The sequence below is a fragment of the Podarcis liolepis genome (genome assembly GCF_965112155.1).
Source record: "Podarcis liolepis genome assembly, chromosome: 13".
Lineage (NCBI taxonomy): Eukaryota > Metazoa > Chordata > Lepidosauria > Squamata > Lacertidae > Podarcis > Podarcis liolepis.
Window position 1 is genome coordinate 28,445,984 of NC_139573.1, and position 22,826 is coordinate 28,468,809.

At 42.9% G+C, this 22,826-nt stretch overlaps 1 protein-coding gene across 22 annotated transcripts in view; it reads right to left on the bottom strand.

The window, feature by feature from the left end:
• The window catches only part of KANSL1 (KAT8 regulatory NSL complex subunit 1), a 150,303-nt gene that overhangs the window by 107,882 nt on the left and 19,595 nt on the right, over positions 1-22,826 (bottom strand). For all 22 annotated transcript variants that reach the window (XM_083471611.1, XM_083471606.1, XM_083471604.1 and 19 more), the window contains one exon: positions 716-2,102. In XM_083471611.1, the coding sequence (XP_083327737.1) occupies positions 716-2,019 (1,304 nt within the window). In that variant the 5' untranslated portion in view covers positions 2,020-2,102. The remainder of the gene's footprint in view (positions 1-715; positions 2,103-22,826) is intronic.

Here is a 22,826-nt window from a genome sequence, read left to right on the forward strand (position 1 = left end):
TATTTGTTTAGCAAACAAGCTGTAGATCCCTGGTTGCAAAAGGAATTCCCACATCTCACAAGTCATTCATGCATCAATATTCCCCCAAGTTGCCAGAGAAAAGGTCTCGGTTTTCACAAAACAGGGCTGGAATGATTTTAAATTTGTACCAAGAGAAAGCCTGGACTCACGACAGCAGGGACAACTTCACACCAACAACCTCTCTCTTGCCCTGAAGGAGCTATTTCTAGAGACCACCTTTGCTGTTCCAGCAGGCAGAGGCATGGTCCTATCTCTGAACAAAACTATAAGCAATATTTCACAATGTATGTTGTGAAAGACCAGGGAGCTGGAGTAGATGGGAACAAGTAGAGAAAAAAGAATTTAGCGCTTCCTGCCTTTGGTAAAAGGCAGATGAGTGAAGGTGGCTGGAGTTCTTGGTGGCCTTAATCCCTATTGTGGAGTTAAAGATGAGGAGCTGATGCTATCCCTTCCAGTCAAGCATAATTAATTGAGTTTATATCAGATACCATCACTCTCACACCTAATCTTCCTACTGCAAAAACAAAAAGTATTATGGTACCTTTGAAACTAACCAATTTATGATGGCATAAACTTTCCTACTGCTTCTGACTTAACTTTGAAAAGAACAAAAACCTCTGTTTTAACCCTATTTGGTTAATTTTTGTTGCTGGTCCTTCCTTACTTGGAAGTAAATACACCTGTTGCTACTCACAGTGGTACATGGTGCTGTTCAGTGTCTGCTTTGGTCAGTTCCTCCTCCTCAATATCAGACTCCCCACCCGAGCTGCTGTCCGTCACGTCGGAGTCAAACGCCTGCTCGCAGGACCGCAGGTTAGCCATCCCGCTGGCGGTAAACCTCTCCAGTTCTTCTGATATGGAGTCACTTTTTAGGAAGCTGCTCAGGCCCTCTGAGGTACTCGTCTCGCTGGCAGCTTTCCTCAAGGCAGCTTCCGCCTTGCGGGTCAGCATCAGCTGACTTCTGTGTCTCAGGGAGTCCAAAGCCGGCAGCTTGCTCAGAGTCTTCTCCAAGAAGCCGCCCAACTGCTGCTGGATGTGCCGCTCCACTTGCTTCGCCTGCACCACCTGCAAGCGCTTCTGCAGCCTGCGAGCCCGGTTCTCAATGTCCGCCTGCCGCCGCAGCAGCACCCTCGTCCTCGTATCTGAATCTAGGGTGCTGAAGGAATTGCTCGGCAGGGAGATCTTCTGCTCTTCTGGTTTGCTGCTCCCCAGATTGGAGCAAGCAGGCACACCAGATAATGGCAACAGCCTGTTCTCTCCACCCCCTTCAAGCCCATGCTGCTGCTCCGGGGAACTGTGGCTCCGCTTACTTGCAGTGCCATTATTGCTAAGGGGAGCGGTATGCTCTGCATCAAGGCTTCTGTGTGGAAGAGTGCAGTTGGTCAAACCAGATTTCAGGTCCCCCAAATCCGACCCCCCAGGGCTACTAGAATCAACATCCTGGAGGGTCACAGCAGGAGGAACACGCTTCCCGCCGTTGAGCGAAGCAGAGTTTTCATGATCGGAGCTGTTGCTCTTAGCCAACTTTTTAGCCAAGCCATTGACGGGTGCTTGCGGCAGAGGAGTTGGGCTACTAGTACTCATGGTTTTTAGGTTTTCCAAGGACAGCTCCAACACAGGTTGCCTCCCCAAGAGGTCGCTAGTTTTCAAGAAGGACTGAGACAACAGAGAGTGAGACTTCAGGACTGTCTGTTTGTTAAAGACCCCTTGCAGCTTCAGAGACTCCTTCGGAGGAACCGAAGTCACATCGGAGCAGAGGTAAGACGTCACCAAGGGCTGCAGCTTTCCCAGCTCCTCCTTCGCAGAGTTATTTCGGAAGTCTAGGCTCGGATCCTCGGCTTTCCTCTTGGTGCCGTTGGTGGCGACAAGGATGTTGTTGGCGTTGCCGTTGTTTTCGGCACTGCCAGGAGACAGGGCGGAGGACGGGGGAGCCAGTTTGAACCGGATGTGGTGAGCTTCAGCTGCTGCGTCAGTGAGAGCGGGCGCCATAGTAGCCATTCAGCACAGAGAGACGGGAAGTCCAGCCTCTCCCGTTGCAGAGGCCAGCTCTGCTGTTTCCAACTGCCTCGCCAGAGGGCAGCCTAGAAAGAAAGCAGGGAGAGAAAGAGAGAGGAGGGAAAGTGTTAGAAGCACAGAATTCAGTGCAGCTTCAGCATCAAGTCAATTACTGTGCATAATGCTTTTTTTTTGCCTTTTTTTGGCTAAAGCACAATCATGGCGCAAGAACGTATTTTCTCCAACCCCAGCAGGTCACACCTCAGGTTCCACTGAAAGGGTATGCAAAGCACCATGCGCAGAAGTAGCAAGACCTCATGGTGTGGCAGACATAGTGAGCAAAAAGAACAGCAGTGTGATAATCAGGAACAAAAAAAAGAGACAACCAGCTACTGGATAAATGCAGTAAGAATGGGTAGCCAATAGGCTGGGGAAAATACAAATGGAGAGGCAGACTGAGGAGTAAGGAGGGGGGCAAAATATAGTGTGACACCACAAGAGAGCCCTGCAATGCAGGCAAGACTCAAAGCTGATTCTGCTACTACTGGAATGTGATGATAAGCAGAGAGTCAAAGGTAAACCCAACCACAAAACCAGTCCAGGGATATATATTTTTCTTTCACCCAGTGAATCAGATCTAACCCCACACCTAAAGCCTTTCAGTTGTCTTGACCCTGAATCAAATCATAGAACACCAAAAGCAGTTGCATTTTGGGGGCGGAGGGCGGAATTTGTTCAGTTATCAGAAGCTCAAGCCAATTCCTTTAAAGGTCTCTTCCCTGGCTGCAAGCAAAGCATCTGTACTGCCCATCTCCTATGTTTAGCTTGATCTAATTACATACTATTATTTATTGATCTCCTGCCTTTCCCAGCAAGGAGTTGAAGGCACAATATATACTGTTCTCTCCCTTCTCCCAGGTAATGACCTAGTCCAAGGTCATATAATGAGCTTAACAGGTGAGTGGGGGTTTGAACTCAGGTCTTCTCGAGTTAGTCCAGCACGCTACCCACCACTGCTTCATTCTACTTAGATGCAGGGTAAGAAAGAGACATTCCAATTAAACCTTTGAGTTGTTTTGGAATTTTTGGAAGTCTTGTGTTCCAAAAGTATGAACTTAAGTGAAGCTGTTCCTCTGCTCCCCCAGCCAAAATTAGTGTCTGGTTAGTTCAGATCATGACTTAAGATGCCCCTCAGAATCTGAAAATTCCATGAAATGAATCATCACACACATGGCCTTGCTAGATAAGATCAAGGTCCTTCAAATCCAGCATCCTATTTTCCAGTGGCCAACCAAATGCTGACGAGAGGATCATAGATCATAAGAGTTGGAAGGGACCCTGAGAGTCATCTTGTTCAACCCCAGCAGTGCAGGAATATGCAGCTGTCCCATACAGGGATTGAACTTGTAACCTTAGCATTATCAGCACCACACTCTAACCAACTGAGCTATCCAGCAAGAGGACAGCCATTCCATTTTGTCCCAATTACCCAAATATCAGAGGTTGATTCCCCCTGAAAGAGAAGGTTCAATTTAATTATTAGGGCCTTTGATAAGATTTGATCTGCTATGAAACAGAACCTACTATCAATCAATATAATTAAGTGTCCTAAAGTTCTAGTATTGATCAACCATTTTTAATCCAAACTGCTTTTACCAATCTATCTATAATTCTATAAATCTCTATCACTGCCTTTCCGAGGAGGAGAGGCTGAAGAGTTATTAGGGATTTTCATTAAGGGGGAGGAAAGCAAGAAGAGGACACAAAAGAGAACCTGTGGCTCTCCAGATGTTGGACCATAATTCCCATCATTCCTGATTACTGGCCATATGTCTAGGGGCTGATGGCAGTTGTAATGTAGTCCAATTTCGGGAGGACCAGTTTCCCCAACCCTGCTCATCAAAGTTCCTTTAGTGTGTCCCTCCCTTTTGATAAAGAAGCCCTAAAAACTCTTTAACCTTTCTTCATGGGAAAGTGCTCCAAGCCCTTGATCACTTTAATTGCCTCCCTCTCCCTTTTTCAGCTCTTTGTTTAGATGGGATGACAGTACTATGCACAGTATTCTAAAGATAGTTCTGCCAGATTTAAATAATGGCATTATACTTGGTTCTTCTCTACTGGGAGACACAAAGCAGGTTTTAAAGTTGCTTGTTCCGTTTCTATTATGCAAGTGCATGTAGAAAAGAGCAGCATCAATCCTGCTTTCGTTGCAAACAGTTAGATAACACAGGTGGCCCCAGATCCACATTTTTAGGTATGTCAAGATGCAACCAACCAGCTCAGCAACATTCAAGATGAGCATCACAACAGCAACGTGTGCAAAAGGTTGCTTCCATACACTTACTAGATCAGGGGTCAACATTTAGGACTTACTTTGTTCTCTCTCAAGTGGACAACTGTGGACTGACAAGATATAGCACACCACATGGAAACAGCATGTGGGGGGTGGGAATGTTTTTATCATTTCCCAAGCTAAGTACTTGTCATTACATTCATTCATCTGCTTGGGAGGTTAACATTACTTAAAACAACAATTTGCACCACTTTTATACAGTGGTGCCTCACACAACGAAAAGAATCCGTTCTGTGATTCTCTTCGTCTAGCGGTTTTTTTGTCTTGCAAAGCAAGCCCATTGAAGGATTAGCAGATTAGGCCTATTAGCGGCTAATCTGCTGATCGGATCAGCTGATAAGCGGTTTAGCAGCTTAGAAAAAGGGGGGGAGGAAAAAAACCCAGCAGGAACTCGCAAGACATTGTCATCTTGCGAAGCAAGCCCATAGGAAATAGGAAAGCACCTCCAAAACGGAAAACTCTTTCGTCTAGCGAGTTTTCCGTCTTGCGAGGCATTCGTCTTGCGGGGCACCACTGTATTTGTTTCACAAACACTCCCAGTACACATTTTTCAGGTAATCCGTTCTGGAATGGAAAAAGGCACTGGGTACAAACTTTTATAGAAGGCCCATCATGGCTTAGCAGCAATGCCAAATCTTTTCTATTATTGTTGGAATAACTGATGAAGTGGGGAAGGACGTTGTCCTCAGTACAAAGCCAGACTGAAATCCAGTCCATTCTAGACACCCCTTGTTCCTTGGGAGCTACAAGGCCTACAATGTGTAGTAAGGCCTGTGGATCTAACAGCTGATTACAGGGATGCCTGGCATAATAAGCACCTCTCCTGGAAAACACCACCAGCAGCAGCCTGGTTCTTGTGGCACACACTTTCATTCAACCAATCTTCACCCTAAAGCACATCTCAAAGGTTTTATACATCTGTAACAAAAACCACTTACTATCACCAAAGATTCCTCATCAACAACTGAAATACTTGCAAATATGAAGTCACAGGGACAGGGGGAGGCTCATTAAGATTACAACTTACCAAATCATTAAACATTGTATGCGTGCTTGTTTCAACAGGCTAACACAGTCAATAAAGGACAGGCATTTTATTTACTTTAAAAGCTTACATCCTTCTTTCCAGAACGGAAGTCAAGGTGGGTAACAAAGCGGAAAATTCCATGCAGTATTTAAAAATCAACCTTAAACCCTATTCCTTGCAACCATCATAAAACCACAATATTTTATAAACTAACAACAGGAGTCAAAACACAGAACAGGATTGAAAAATAAACCATGGGGAGGAATTTCAACCAAAAGCCTTTTTGAATAGCCATGTTTTTGGCAACCTCCTAAAAACAAAAAGTGCATTGCGATCTGACAGATTGCATCAGGCATAGGGCATTCCATAGGGCAGGTGCCACTACGGAGAAAGTCCCACATCCCACAAACATGATAGCAAAGCAAAAGGCAAGGCCGATGGGAGTGGGATGGAGGGGAGGACAGTGTGTGTATGTAAAAACCAGAAACTAAGTTTGTTGGAACAGGACCTGAGACCAGGATTCAAATCCCCACTCGGCCATGAAGCTCACTGGGTGACCTTGGGCCACTCACTGGCTCTCAACCTAACCTAACAGGGTTATTGTGCAGATTAACTGAGATAAGGGAGAACCATGCTCACCACTCTGAGCTCCTTGGAGAAAAAGGCTGGATATAAATATAATAAAAAGATAGAAGATTATGAACAAAAGTTGAAATTTGATCTCTTAATAGTGGCACGGTGTTACATTAATTCTGAGGTTATAAAATGCTTCCATAAGAAATTAAATCAGAAATGTGTTAAATGCTTCCTTGTTTAGCAATGGCACAAAAATTGAAATCTATTAACATGCCTGTAGTTGGGTACTGGGCTTACAAAATTTGGGATTTATTACTAATGGATGAATTAAAGCAACAAGTAAGGACTCAACATGAGAGAGAGAGAGATCTATTTTCTTTATGACTGGGGCACTGGTATTCAAATGTTAGGAGATTTAACTGAAACAATTATATGCTGTATTTTTTGTATTTTTATTTGAAATATTAATTTAACGAAATAATAACATGTAAACATCTGTGTTCATACAAACTGCCTCTGAAGAGTCACTTCCTACTGTTATACAAATACAAATTGTGCAATCATAGGGTGTGGGTGGGTGTAAGCAAGTCCCGTTGTCTTCAATGGGACTTACTCCTAGGTAAGTAGGCATATAGGACTGTACCCAATATATGGACATCTGTACCGAAGAAGCACCGTGCTTAACTGTGGCAAGCTGAGCTGAAATAAAGGCTGAACATTTTGATATTTATTTCAACACTTTTAAACATTTGCTTTTTCTAGGGGCGGAAAAGCTAGGCAGGCAGCAATTTCATTTGACAGCAATATTTCCCTTCTTCAACACAAGAGGAATTACCGAATGAGAATAATGAGGGTCAAATCCCACACGAGGGTCATATCCGTCAATAATACTTGTGTTACATTACAGTGTACTCTCAAGGAAATGTAGTATTAAGAACTTGCGCATTCATCCTGGTCTACATCTGATTCCAAATATGTTCATTAACACCAAAACATACACTTATCCAGTCACTTGTATTAAACATGCACATTTTTTGTATACCAGTATGAATTCCAGCAAGTATGTGTCTTTGGGGGGGGCTGTATTTTCGTTCTGGAGATGGTTAGTTGTTTAATTTGCATTATCTATTCACTAGCAAGATAAGAGTAGCATGTTCAGTTACAGAAGCAGGGGTGGCAAACTTGGTGCCTGTCTGATGTTGCAATACCCGCAGCCAGAATGGCCAGTAGCCGGGGATTATCGGAATTGCAGCCAAGCATTTGGGCGGGAGTTGGGTGGGGAAGAACAGCTAGTTCCCCAACCCTGGGCTCAAGGGCAGAATCTTTCGTTGTTCAAGCAAAGGCAACATATTACTTTTACTTCCTCCTGCCCACACTTCCCTCCTTCCAGAGTTCAACCTCCTCTTTTTTCTCTCTGCAGCCTCCTCGGGCAACATTACCTGCTCTGGGGACTGCAAGTCATCGCTTTAATCTTGCACCGAACTGCCTTACTGAGATCTCTTCCTGGATGACTCATCAAAAGTTCAAACTCTAATATGGCTTGTCACTCTCTCCTTTGTGGGGGTGGGGACAGAGGGACACCTGATGCCAAAATCTGCCAGTGCCAAACATTTCCTGCTTGTCCATCTGCAAAATGGGAAACTTCATAGCAGTAGGGTGTGCAGGGGCAGCCAGTGTCATGTCCTGCAGTTGTTTAAGGAAGATTCAACTACCACCCTCCTGGCTAACTGATGCTCATGGGTGTTGCTATCCAGCACCACATTGGCCACCCCTAGCACAGTGGATCAAGGATAAAAAGGTGAAGGTAAAGGACCCCCAACAGTTAAGTCCAGTTGCAGACGACTCTGGGGTTGCGGCGCTCATCTCGTTTTACAGGCCAAGGGAGCCGGCATTTGTCCGCAGACAGTTTTTCCAGGTCATGTGGCCAGCATGACTAAGCCGCTTCTGGCGCAACAGAACACCGAAACCAAAGCAGCGCACAGAAACACCGTTTACCTTCCCGTTGGAGCGGTACCTACTTATCTACTTGCACTTTTTGGCGTGCTTTAGAACTGCTAGGTTGGCAGGAGCAGGGACCGAGCAACGGGAGCTCACCCCGTCGTGGGGATTCGAACCGCCAACCTTCCAATCAGCAAGCCCAAGAGGCTCAATGGTTTAAGCGCCACCCGTGTCCCAGCCGGATCCAGGATACCTGGACTCAAATCCCCACCTCTGCCATGAAGCTAAAATTTGGGCCAGGCCCTCACTCTTTGAACTCAACCAATGCTGTGAGGATAAAGCTGGGGTGGCCATGAAGCCACTCCTGTGCTCCTCGGAAGCAGTGTTCAAAATTAGCCAGGCGCCAGGCACATTTTGCACCTGACTAGTGGCCACTTGCAACCAAGTGAAGATACCTGGGTGCCAGGATGGCGCCTGACATCTCCACCATGTGGTGGGGCATGCCTGGGGATCATTGGACCTTGACTGTTTTCACACACTAATACCCCATCCTATAGAATCTGCACAATTAGAATGAATTTCAGGAACCAAAATGCTTTTTTCTGTGCAGCCTGAGCATTAAGAAAAAGAGGTAGGAATTGGCCAATACACGTGGACTGTCCCTGGATCAAGTGACTTTTCTTATTTAAGTTCTCAAAACTCTTAACCTAGCTCAAGGTTGTCATCTGAACTAGCTGGATGTTTAACTGAGAATCAATCACAGTCAGTGAATGCCTGTGAAAACAAGACTTTGCCCCAAAATGACAACTAGGCATTCAGTTTTGGCAACTGCAACCTTGGTTTAAGAAGCTATTTGGCACCTGGCTTACATACAGGGTGGATTTGATTTAAATCAAATTGATTTAAATCACTAGTCAGTAAGACTTGATTTAAATCACTAGTCGGTAAGACTTGATTTAAATCACTAGTCGGTAAGACTAAATCATTTTTTTACAGAAAGACTCATTCTTGCTGATATAATCTTAATATTTACAACCAGATGAAGGTTTCATTTCTGGAATAATAAATTTTCAGAGTAGTTTTTAAAGTTTATCAAAAATTACTGATTTGGTTATACTATTAGAAAGACATAGACAGATAATTATGAAATAATTGTGAGGTTTAATACGTTAACTGTTTATATTTGGACAACTTTTCTGCTGTACTTTATTGGAAGGAGAAAATTAATCATTTCTTTAATAACAATTTAAACAGTTTATATAACTAAAACAATAACATTATAGCATATGTATTCATGTTTGTTAACTGATCTGCTTAAACAATTTTCAAAAAAAAAAAACAGACTGAGTTTTAGTACACGTGAAAAACTTAAACAAATCCTTATTTCCTGATGAATGGTCTTTGGACTACAGTTGTACCTCGGGATAAGAACTTAATTTGTTCTGGAGGTCCATTCTTAAGCTGAAACTGTTCTTAACCTGAAGCACCACTTTAGCTAATGGAGCCTCCCGCTGCCGTGTGATTTCTGTTCTCATCCTGGAACAAAGTTCTTAAATAGAAAACTATCTTTAGAAATATTTTTCCTCCCAAAGCATTATTTTAAAAATCCCATTTAAATTTTAAAAATCAGATTTAAAAATTAATTAATTAATTAATCACTGATTTTCATCCACCCTGCTTACATATCCGAGTTTCTAACACTGCTCAGAAGAAATCGGGAATAAATGTATCCCGGCATTCACACATTCAGTTTCACCGAAGCGGAACTAGAGTCCCCTCCCTAGTGGTGTTTACACAGACTGCCCTGCGTTCAATATAGATCAATTAATTCAGGTCAGCCCCGACAAAAGTTTTCATGCCTAGAAGCATGCCTACTCTCCTTTTTGCCAGCCAGGCAGCACAAGATCACTTCTGAGTATTCAGTTGCAGGAAGAGGGGGAAGGAGGGGTAAAAAACAACAACAACGCACAATACAGGGCTAGACTGCTTCCAAAGAAAATGGCAGAGTGCAAACTACGCAAAAAAACACACAGCCCAACTTATTTATCTCGTGTGATTAGGAATACTTAAATTTATAATTTTAAATGTACACTAAAACCAAGTGCTTAACACATTTTGTAACAGGGTATGTGCTGCAGAAGCACTGCTCAGGACTTCAAAGCAGAGGTTTTAAAATAACAGCTGGTGCCATTACAGTAGCCCAGAAAGACGACCACCACACTGCTCCGGAGATGCCAAAGGAATGAAGCTTGCACTTCAAAACATTGGAATGACACAAACAGGCAAAAGCAATAGGTGGAAATTGTCTGATGCGTTCGTTCTGGAGACACAAAAGATGCCTTGTATGCAACCCTCCATCCTTCTGGTTGAGTATCATCGACACTGGCTGGCACTGCCCCCTCAATTCTTCCTCCACCCTACCTGAAGATTGCGGCAGCTGATGGCAAACTTTTGTATGTAAAGCTGAGCTACAGCCCTCCCCCCATTAAAGGAATGGCTCCTCTTTCACCTGGTACACAAAACAGTCTGTGAAGTGAACGCAAGACTTTTTGCACACAAAGCCAGACTGGCGCCTCAAGACCAGCAAGCTGGCCACAATTGGCATTTATGCTTTCTGAGTGCCCAAACTGATTAATGCGGGAATCATCTCAGGAAACTTATGACTCCCTGTAAAGTAAGTGAGGTGCAGCTAGTATCCTTATATTGAAGATGGGGTTACTAGCAGAGTAGCAGGTTGCTTAAGACGATCTAGTGCAGGGATGTCCAACCAGTAAATCGTGATCTACCGGTAGATCCCCAGCTGATCCTGATAGATCGCAGGATCCTTATCGTGTACAAAAAGTTACAGGGGGAAAGCTAAAAAACTCTGTGCAATCCTCCCCCACGCACGCTCCTCCTCCCTCCAATGACAATGGGTAGATCACTGCCAGATATTCTATACTGGGAGTAGATCACAGTCTCTTGGGAATTGGACATGCCTGACCTAGTGAATTAAAGGAGGTATTTGAACCAGGAATTTCCTAGCTCATACTGTAAGCCACAACACTACACGAGATCTGAAGCTTTTCAGTTGCTCTGTACCACTTTCAGGAAGAATGTGCAAGATGCTTTCAACAGCCAAAAAAGGATCCCAAGAGATCAAGGATAAATTAGGCAAAGAATTCACCGAGCATTCTGACACATGTCAAAAAATGCAAGCCTTCTTTGTGAACACCAAGACTCAAGAGACAAAGGCCTGGTTCGCATGTCACAACTGTATTTAAAAGCAACTATGGTTGAATGCAACTATGCTGTGTGCTGCTGCATGCCCCATTACCAGGAAACAAGCCAGTGTGGCATGTTGCAACATCTGAACCCCAACTCATTGACTGCTTGTCTCCAAACAAACCACAAGCAGTAGCCAGGGTTCGCTCTTGGGATTACTATTTGTGATTTGTTTAGAGAAACAAACCATAGACTTTGGGTTCAGACAGCAAGCAACAGCAGCCAACAGAGGAGCAACTAAGTGGACCCTTTTAAGCAGTGCGCTGGTTCACATTAAACCATAGTTTGTTTCTAATGTGAAATGCAAATTGAGCTAACTAACATGAATACTGGATGGATGTGTTATTTTCACTTTGAATTTTATTCATGTGCTACCTTCAAGCATCAAGTCCTCTGCTTCAGTAGCATCAGTGCATACAGGTATACTGCAATTATACTCTCATACCCATTTCCTACCACCACATAGCTAACCCATAACAGTGCACTTGAAAGCACACTCTATTCCATCGTCAGCACAGAAGCAGCAAGTCCAAATCCTAAAACTGTCCACATTATACTTTTTCACAATGGCCCTCCTTGGATACAGAGAGTGCTTGCTGGAGAAACATGAACTCCACTGTAGAAATGTCAGTTTCAGCCAGATTACCCACACCATATTGCTGCTGAATCAAAAAGTGATTTTATTAATTATAAAACTTCTATTTCAATCTTCAAATACATTTACCCCAACAGAGCTTAGTTACAATCCAATAATAATAATAATAATAATAAAATTTTATTTATACCCTGCCCTCCCCAGCCAAGACTGGGCTCAGGGCAGCTAACAATCAATAATAAAAACAAGTTGATTAAAATACAACTTAAAAACAAGATTAAAATACATTAAAACATTAAAATGCAGCCTCTTCACAGGAGGAGAAAGGAAAAAAGAAAGAGGGGGAGGGAATCAAATTGATTCTAAGCCAAAGGCCAGGCGGAACAACTCTGTCTTACAGGCCCTGCAGAAAGAAATCAGATCCTGCAGCGCCCTGGTCTCATGAGACAGAGCGTTCCACCAGGCCGGAGCCAGTGCTGAAAAGGCCCTGGCTCTGGTTGAAGCTAATCTGACTTCCTTAGGGCCTGGGACCTCTAGGGTGTTGCTATTTATGGACCTTAAGGTCCTCCATGGGGCATACCAGGAGAGGCGGTCCCGTAGGTACAAGGGTCCTAGGCCGTGAAGGGCTTTAAAGGTCAAAACCAGCACCTTAAATCTGACAATTCGTTTTTAAACAAACAACTCCTCTAAAACCATGTAAATGGAATCAAACAAATTCCAAAGGAAGCAAAGCTATTAGAAAAGCCTCAGAAAATAAAAAGTTTTCTTCCCGACACCAAATAATATCAAAACAGGCATCGGTGGTCCTTCCAGTAGAGTGCCTATCACAACCAGCTGGACCTCCCTGGGGCAGTGTTAGAAACTCAGATATATAATGTGATAGCCAAATGGCACCTTAAACCTGGGTTGTGGTCACCACAATGGAATGTCTAGGCGCTGTTCCCCCACCACCACGGGATTTATCATTATTATTCATACCATTTCTATACTGCTTTTTGTTTTAAAGAACAAATCTCAAAGCGGTTTGCAACACATTAAAACATCAAATAAAACAATCCAGAATAAAACTAAGCTTTATTGAAAATGTTTCACCTCCTTCTCTAAGTGACATTTTGTTTTCCTCAGTCGCCAGCCCAACATCCGGAGATCTCCATGTGGTCACAACTGGACCTTTTCCAGTTGCAAAACGTGCCTGGCTAATTTCTAACACTGCCCTGGGGAGTTCATATCACCACCTCTGAGCAGGTTCTTCAAATGCTAGGGTCACCCAAGAGGAAGGCCTCCACAAATTTAAAAATCCAGGCAGGCTGCTATATGGAGGCAGGTGATCCTTCAAGCATTTCAATCCCAGACTTTACAGAGTTTTGGAGACAAGCACCAGCAACTTGTTTTGGTGCCAAGCAATGTTATGTTCCCATTGCTTGGTCCCAGTTTGCAGCGTAACAGCTGCAAACTATACTGCAGCTTCCAGACAGTTTCCAAAGGCAACTCCAAACGCAACAGATTACAGTAATCTAACCTGCAGAGTGCCAGAGCATAGGTTACTCTCGCCTGGCTGTCCCTGTCCATAAAGGATTACCAGCCTCAACCAAAAGACACTCAATGCCATAGAGGTCACATAGGCCTGCAGGGACAAAGCTAGATCAATGAGCGCTCCCTAAATTTTAAACCCGATTTCTCCAGGTTTAACACTGTCCAAATCAGGCAAACACCTACTGACACAAATGGTGCACCTACCAGCAGTAACCCTGTCTTGTCAGGATGGAGTTGCAGTTTATTGGCCCTCATTCAGCTCATGATTAAGCCCAGCCACCCATTCAGCACTTCTATTGCCTCACCTGAATCCAATGTAAAGGGCTGAGAAAGAGACCTGGGTGTCAACAGCACACTGACATGGATGACTTCATGTAGATATCCACAGCATAAATGCCAGGGAACTGAGAAACAACACACTCAGCACCAACTTCTGGAATCAACCATCCAGACAGGGACAAAACCGCTGCAATGCAGTGAACCTCAATCCTTAAAACCAGATGAATACTATCACAATAGTGAAAGCCAGAGATGTCCAAGAAAAATCAACAGGGCATCACTTCCCTAATCCCTCTCTCAGCATAGATAACCCACACTGTAAACAAGGCAGTTTCTGTGCTAAACCAGGCCTGAAACTAGGCAGAAACAGATCCAGATAATCAGCCTCAGATAGGCAATCCCAGTTAATAACCATCACCCTGATCTAAGGAGGGCCTTTTCCAGAAACCACATCCTTTAGGACATCTGGGGCTGCCCCTCTCACATATTACAATACAAAATGCAGCAAGAGACTAGCAATTTACACAAGCAATGCATGACAAATTGCTACATTCCCATTATTATTTTTATTATTAACTGAATTTATATACCGCCCTCAGGGTGGTTCACAGAATAAAATCAAAAAATAAAACCACAAAATACATAATCAAAACAACCACCCAATACCCCCCCCCAAAAGAGACATTTTAAAAGGGCATAGGATGTCAGTCAAGGTCTGGTTAAAAAGGAATGTTTTTGCCTGGCACCTAAAGGTGTATAATGAAGGCGCCAGGCGAACTTCCCTGGGGAGAGCATTCCACAGACAGGGAGCCACATTCTTGTGTTGACACCCTCCGGCCCTCTCAAGGAGGCGGCACACAAAAAAGGGCCTCAGAAGATGATCTCAGAGTCCGAAAAAAGGCAGTCCTTGAGGTATTGTGGCCCTGAGCCATTTAAGGCTTCATTGGTCAAAACCAGCACTGTGAATTGGGCCCGGAAACTAACTGGTAGCCAGTGCAGTTGGACCAGGATCAGTGTAACATGTTCAAACCGTATTGCTCCAGTGAGCAACCTAGCCGCTGAATTCTGCACTAGCTGAAGTTTCCGAACCGTCTTCAGAGGCAGCCCTACGTATAACGCATTGAAGAATCTAACCTTGAGGTTACCAGAGCATGGACAACAGTAGTTAGGCTATCCCTGTTCAAATAGGGCATAGCTGGGTTACCAGCTGAAGCTAATGGAAGGCACTCCGGGCCACCGAGGCCACCTGAGCCTTGAGCGACTGCAAAGGATCCAGGAGTACCCCCAAGCTACGAACCTACTCCTTCAGTGGAAGTGTAACCCCATCAAGAGCAGATCTCCCACCCACCCAGTCTAGGGAACCACCCACTAACAGTGCCTCAGTCTTATCTGGATTGTGTTTCAGTTTGTTGGTTCTCATCCAGTCCTTTACTGAGTGGCAAACTTTTTGTCAGATTTCTACAGTGAAGGCAATTCCAGTTGTAGTTCCAGCCACAAACCTGTTCTCGCCCCTTCACCACAAAAGAGCATTAGCTATGCAAAGGAGACAATGGCCCTGATCCTGCAAACCCCATTCACAAGCTTTATGAATTCATATCTGCTATACTGAGCGTGCAAGATCCTATCACACAGGAGACAGCAGACCATTAAGGATTTGCATGGGCTGCTGCAAGGATGACGCCTTCTACTCCTCCCATTATTCAGACATATGACCACAATCCTAAACACCTTTAGTATTTGAATCACAGCAAAATAACTGTGCTTAATTGGAAAAGTGAAGCCTCTTGACTTTCATTCTTGAACTGAAAAATGCTACAGGCCAAGAGCACACAGCTTCTTGGATATTCCATCCTCAAAAGTTTTTTTTAAAAAATACTGTACAGTATTTATATAGTAAGTTCAATGCATTACTCTTTTCCAGAAGCCTCAAGTTAAGAGTTACATTTGGATAAATGTACAGGCTGATACTTACAAAATTAGCACATCAAAAACGGCAATCAGAGAGTGACCACAACTGTTCCAATAAGAAATAGCTTAGCAACATTGGAAGGACAAGTATGGATAAATGCATGGTTGAATAGAGGAAGGAAGTCTAATAACACTCTCTAGCCACTCAGAATCATTTAAACAGGTGTTACCAACTTCTAAAGAATGTAAGAGGGTATATCTCAAAATTATATACCTAAATGAGAAAGATAACTGGGAAAAGAATAACCTAAGAATAGCTATGGGTATGTGAAAAGTCTGATAAATGTTTCAAGCAGAGAGTCTTAAAGTTACAATTCAAGTGGTATTTGAGCCACTTCATTTGAAACGTATACTCAAGGAGAATTACTTATTTAGCAAGATTTATATATATCTTGTTTTTAAAAATCTTAAGATGTTTACATAACATTGCATAAAATATTTGTTTTTAAAACAGGAATAAAAACAGAATTCAAAATATGGATAAAACCGAGAGTTTTAAAAACAGATATACATGCAAGAATTGCCTAGGTAGAACTGCCTAAACAAGGTGCCACTGAATATAATATCCCAGTCTTAACTGTGTTCTTTATCTTAATTTGAAATTATTTTGGTTGAGACAATTGTAGAGTTGTAAGGGACCTATGGGGTCGTCTAGTCCAACCACCTGCAATGCAGGAATCACAACTAAAGCATCCATGACAGGTGGCCATCCAAGCTCTGCTTAAAAACCTCAAAGGAAGGAGAGTTCACCACCTCTCATGAGAGTCTATTCCACTGTCAAACTGATCTTCCTGGCAGTAACTTATTCCTGATGTTTGATTGTAATCTCCTTTCTTGTAACTTGAATCTCTCTTACCCTCCAAAGCAGGAAAAACAAACTTGCTCCATCATCCATGTGACAGACCTATAGATATCTGAAGATAGCTATCATATCTCCTCTTAGTCTCCTCATTTACAGGCTAATCATACCCAATTCCCTCAACGCTTCCCCATAAGGCTTGGTTTCCAGACCCTTGATCAACTTGGCCACACTCCTCTGCACATTTTCCAGCTTGTCAATATCCCACTTAAATTGTGGTGCCCAGAAATGACATTGATCCCTATTGAAATTCATTCCGTTAGTTTGGTCCCAGTTCTCCAATTTGTGAAGGTCATCTTGAATCCCAATTCTGTCTTCAGCGGCATTGGCTACCCCCCTCAGTTCGGTGTCATCTGCAAAACTGATTGGTATCCCCTCGATATCTCACCCAAGTTTATATAGACTATGAACAACGGGCCCTGGACAGAACCCAATGGCTCTCCACGTCACTTTTTTCTAGGATGACAAGGAACCGTTCGTGAACTCTTCAGGTTCAGTCAGTTGACCAGCTACATATCCACCTATCAGTTTACCATGTCCAGTTCTCATTTTACTAGCTTCTGTGCAATATCATCATGAGGGACTTTGTCAAAAGCCTTACTGAAATCAAGATACACTACATCCACCGCATTCCCCTTATCCACCAAGCTTGCTAACTCTTATTTAAAAAATAATACTTGTATTTCAATTGAAGACTAAAGATTGCTGTGGCACCTTTTAAAAAACCTGACCTTTCCTACCTGGATTTAGGTTTGATGAGGCCCTAAGCTACTGTAGGTAACGGGACCCTTTATATGTCCAGGTGTCCTTTGTCAACAACAAATTGTCTCTGTTTTTTTGTGTTGAATCTCTGCTTTATGGTAATTTATGAACCTAATAGGTATCTAAAGCCATTTGCACATAACAAAATATATATTTTATCAAAGTAATTGTTGAACTGAAATATAATTAAGAAGCATATTAATAGTGAAATACCGTATTTTTCGCTCTATAACACACACCCAACCATAACACGCATGTAGTTTTTAGAGGAGGAAAATCCGTAGGCATGCCACCTATAGGCATTCCCTCCATAACATGCACAGACATTTTCCCTTAGTTTTTAGGAGGAAAAAAGTGACTGTTATGGTGCAAAAAATATGGTACTTTTTTTTAAAAAAAATGGGACCTCCAAGAGAGTGGGGCCCTAAGCTATAGCTTGTTTAGCTTATACATAAATCCGGCACTGCCTGGATTTCAGAATACTGTATGAAGGTACCAGTTCAGACACCAGGTAGGGGCATGCCATTTCTGAAGTCTATCTTGCATAAAAAGAAGATAACGCAGAAGAGTGTGGTGTTGAGCTAGGACCCATTCACCCCAGTATGTCAGGTTTTTACTTTCAGGTAGATTTCTATCTAGACCATTCAAAAATGGTGTGTGGTGTGCACACCCTTCCTCACAGCAGTGCAATCTATTCAACAGCATATGCAGACAAGTTGGAAGCCAAAACTGAGGCCCTCCTCGCTTGCCCACACCCAAGAACAACTAGGTTGTTCATTACCAATTGTGCTCATTATCACATTACCAACTGAGCTCTGTGAGGCCTCATCATTCCAGGTGTTTATGATGAAAACCCACTTGTTTTTGTCTGCTTTCTGAGTAATTTTATTCTTCTGCTGATGAGTTTGGTTAGTTACATATTTCTTCTGCTAAATGTTTGTCTTCATTAATGATTTTATGGATGTAGTTGCGTTTTACTATGTTTTGTTTGTAAACTAAACTTGTTGTTACCCTTAAAGGCAACCTAGAAGCATTTAAAAAAAAAAAAGAGCATGAGCTACAATATTTTTGTAATTCTTCATTCCAAGTAAGATTCATTCTATAGAAGGACAGCTCTGCGTGACATCTATTTGGGACATTAAGACTGATGGGATCCTGAATCGATTATTTTCATTTACAATGCTTATCCTCTAGTATTCTCTCTCAAGCAAGGCCTACACAATTCCTTCCTTATCGGTGCTCAGGAGGCAAGTGAAGATGTCTCCTTTATGTGACATTTGGACTGTGAGCTGAATTTTATCTCTGCATTTTGCTGTTGGGGGACATTTTATTTTATACGTTTGATTTTGACTGAATGGCGCACCACCTTTGAGCAGATGGAAAGGCAGGTGATATGTTTAAAAACAAAGCATATATTGTATATTGTATTTACAAGCCAATTCTCCCGAACAAGGCAACATACAAGTAATTACAGATTCCCACTTATACAGCAACCTCGCCATGGACTACTCACCATCTCCCAGTCTAACCTGCCTCTCACAGTTGTGGGGATAAAATGAAGAGATGGATGGAGAGACAGGAGACCCATATGCACCATGGGTAGGAAAACGAAGGCCCGGGGGTCAGATCAATCCCAATCTCCTTCTAAATCCGGCCCACGGACGTTCCGGGAATCAGCGTGTTTTTACATGACTAGAATGTGTCCTTTTATTTAAAATGCATCTCTGGGTTATTTGTGGGGCCTGCCTGGTGTTTTTACAGGAACAGAATGTGTGCTTTTATTTAAAATGCATCTCTGGATTATTGTGGGGCATAGGAATTCATTCATTCCCCCCCAATATAGTCCAGCCCCCCACAAGGTCTGAGGGACAGTGGACCGGCCCCCTGCTGAAAAAGTTTGCTGACCCCTAATATACACAGTACGTAATTGTTAATTAATAAATTAGGCCAGGGGTCTGCAACCTTTAAGACAAAAAGAGCCACTTGGACCCGTTTCCGAAGAAAAAAAAACTGGGAGCCACAAAACCACTGCGACATTTAAAACAAATATAACACTGCATATATTGTTTCTTACCTTAATCTGACAGCGGGCGGGAAGGTGACGTCGGGACGGTGCGTGACTAACGCATGCACCGCCCCCATGCGACGTCACAGCCAGTACAGCGCCCGCCACAGTGGGGAGTGTCGGGGCGCACAATGCGCCTCCTCCCCTCGCTAGTATCCGCCCCGGAGCTGCGGCAAAGGTGTAAAAGAGCCACATGCGGCTCTGGAGCCGCGGGTTGCAGACCCCTGAATTAGGCAAAGCCCTCACTGTCTTCTATATTTTTCAACTGAATCAAAGAATAACAAACCAGGAAGGAGTCATGCAGACTATCTTAAGGCCATGTTCAATTCAGAGCTAGAGCACCCTCTGGCTAATTAGTTCCACTGTCAAACTGCTCTTGCCACTGAAGTTTCTCTGATATTCAACCAAAATCTGTCCTTCTGCAACATGACTTTACCCTCTACATGACAGCCCCTGAAACGGCACTGAACAGAAAGCAGCAGGGCCTCCACCCACTGACTCACTCCTACAACAGAGACACCAGACACACAGGCAAAGGGCTCTTGAACCCTTTCCTCTGTTGCCATTCATGCTGGGGAGGCTTGGCAGAGCTCCACACTTCCTTTGGTTGCTTCACTATCATGTGACTGTGGCCGAGGTATGTAACGAAAAGAAGACTCTCTGTACCAAAGCTTTAGTTTCTGTACACACCAGAGAGGAGGGAGTTAAGGAGCCCTTTGTCCTTATCGTAGCTTGGGAGAAAGTGAACAAGGGGTCGATAGTAAGGAAGGTCATTGCAACACCAGGTTATGCTTTGGGGGCTGGGCTGGGCTTCCAGGCTGCTAGCTGCCTGACCCTACCATAAAGTAGGCGTGAAAAACTTTTAATACACGCATGTTTCTCTTGACAGTTGTCATTAATTGGTTGATTACAAGGGTCTTTCAAATGAGATTAAAAACAAGTTGTGAGCAGTAACCTGCATGTACTATTAAGTTGACAGAATTTAACATCTATTCACCATTAGAATTCACCATATATTTCTTTTTAAACGACCTTTTTATTATATATTGGGCACCCAAGCCTTAACTCTTAAACAGGCATCACATTGTTAACTAATTCTAGTTGGGAAGCCATCTGCTGAGGCAAAAATGAACCCTCTGGCACTTCCAACACGAATTTATTGCTGCTTCAGCTTTTGTGACCAAATCCCACTTTATGTATTTGGCAAAGTAGGCCCTCACCTATGAAAGCTTATGATACAAGAGTGCAATTCTGTATAAAGAATTAAGTTCCGATAAAAGTTCAATGGAACTTATTCCCAGGTAAGTTTTAAGTTCCAGGGGAATTATGCGGACTATAGTGGAGATACCTAACAGAAGTATAGTTTCTCCAAAATAATTTATTACAAGTCAATGAAAGCAGTAACAGAATTTTATAAATCCAAATAATTCAATTTGCCTATAGAAACAGACTCTCAGCAGACTCCCTGTGTACGTAAAACATTGCTTGTTCAGGAGGGAAATGACACTATCCATGAAACGCATGAATACATGCATTCATAAGTCCAGTTTTCATAAATAAGGATCCCTTTGCACCCAGAGAACGAGCACTCAATCCTGTTTATCTGCCGGCACATTGCCTTCCAGGACTCCTATGGGCTGAGGTCAACTTCTAATTGAAACAAAAAACTTCACACTTCCTCAGATTTCACGCTCTTAATTTATGTAATGCCACTGTCCTATTGTGACATTATGAAATGTAAATAGAGACATTTTAAACCATATATCACACACCATAATACACACATATAGTCCAGCCCAAGCTGTCACACTTATTTCAGTTTTCCGTGCCTTCATTACCAAATTTTCACTATATATTCCCCCATATTGTAGATAAGAACCCAGAGGTGTTTACTGTATCAAGCTTACTTGGTTGGCAGAATTTCTCCTGCTACACTAGATTCTAGCATAAGTTTAAGTTAAACAGTTTCCAATGACACCTAAACACCATTTTATTAAATGTCTGACTACAGCAACCACTCACAAGTTCCTTTTTGACGACAGCCACTAACTCCAATTGCTGTGCAGCACAAGTCTACACATATTTACCCAGAAGTTGCATTCTGGTAAGTGGGACTTACTCCCTAGTAACTGCCTTTAGGATCACAGCCTTAATGTCTAATTTGTTGATACAGGGGTGTTACAGTATTTTTCCAACAAAGAGTAGTTATTTTTAAAAGTCATATATTTACCTTATCCCACACACAGAGAGAAAATTCTATGTAGATCAGTAAACCACAAGGATTGACTTCTAGAATTTTTGTGAGCCTGTCACAACCAGAAGTACTCTCCTTCACTTTCACAACATGTTCTAACTTTTAAGGGAGAGCTTTTTACCTAAGCCTTATTTTTAGAATTACGTATCATAGACACAGAGCAAGCATCACATGACATGATGCAACAGCTTGAGAGAAAGAGGCCCAAATTGTTGTCAATTTAACATTCACAACATAGCCATAAAAATGGGAAATGTTATTTAAATTAATTTCATGTGATAAAAAATAAAATTCTGTAGCACTGAACAAGTTTATCATCAAAGTACAGTTACAGTACAGATAACCCCTCCCCCTCCCCCCCCAAAAGGGTAACCTTGTTTTTAATTGACATATCTCATTTTAAGATGATTCTGCAGCAGACTAGTCAACCAACAGCACCATTATTTACAAAGCATTCTTTAATTTGACATCTTTAAGCAAAAAAGTTTAGTGAACTGAAATTGTTTACAGTTTAAGGGGGTGGAAACATTCCCGCCAATTCTAAATCATTAGTGATAAAAGGCAGACAAGCAACATCAAATGCCAAATGGCTTACTAGGACAAAACCAAGTTTGTAAATGAAACAGCCACTGTGCAGTTCAAACAAATGGGGGAAGGGGGAGGTATGTTCACATACACTAAGCTGTTACAAGTAAGTTTCAGAGTAAGTACACTGAATCGTGAAAAGGTGACAGAAGCCATGTTTACTGGCATAACTATCATACTACTTACTACACGTGACCCAACTCTACACCTCATCTACAGGCCCTATTAAAATAAAGAGGCAAATCCCACGGGTTAAAGATTATGCAAAAGAAGTGTTATGCAATTTGTGCCTGGTTTCTTCAAAACGTATACAAGAGTTTGTTTAGCTAGAGTGTCCCCACCACCACTAACAGGAAAGTCGGTTTAGAAACGAACCGACCAAAAAGAGAGAAAGAATAGGGGGAGGGGAAAACAAATTCATTGTTGTTGACCGTAGTAACAAAGCTACCCATACAACAGCAAGCAGTCACCACAACGCGCACACAAAAAAATGACTGCCAACTAGCCACGTGACGGCGAGATCTCCAACACAGGCGCGCGCACACACACACACAGGCGCACACGCGCAAGATGTTTGAGAATGGAAACTGGGGATGGGTTTAGAAGGCTGTGATGGAACTTCGGGCGCGCCGGCGTTCGAATGCTGGTGAGAAGTAGCAAACTGGAAGGCGTGCATGTTTTATGAATAGGGGGAGGGGGGTAGAGGAGGAGAGACACACTAAACACAAAGAGAAAGAAACTCCAGTTGGGAA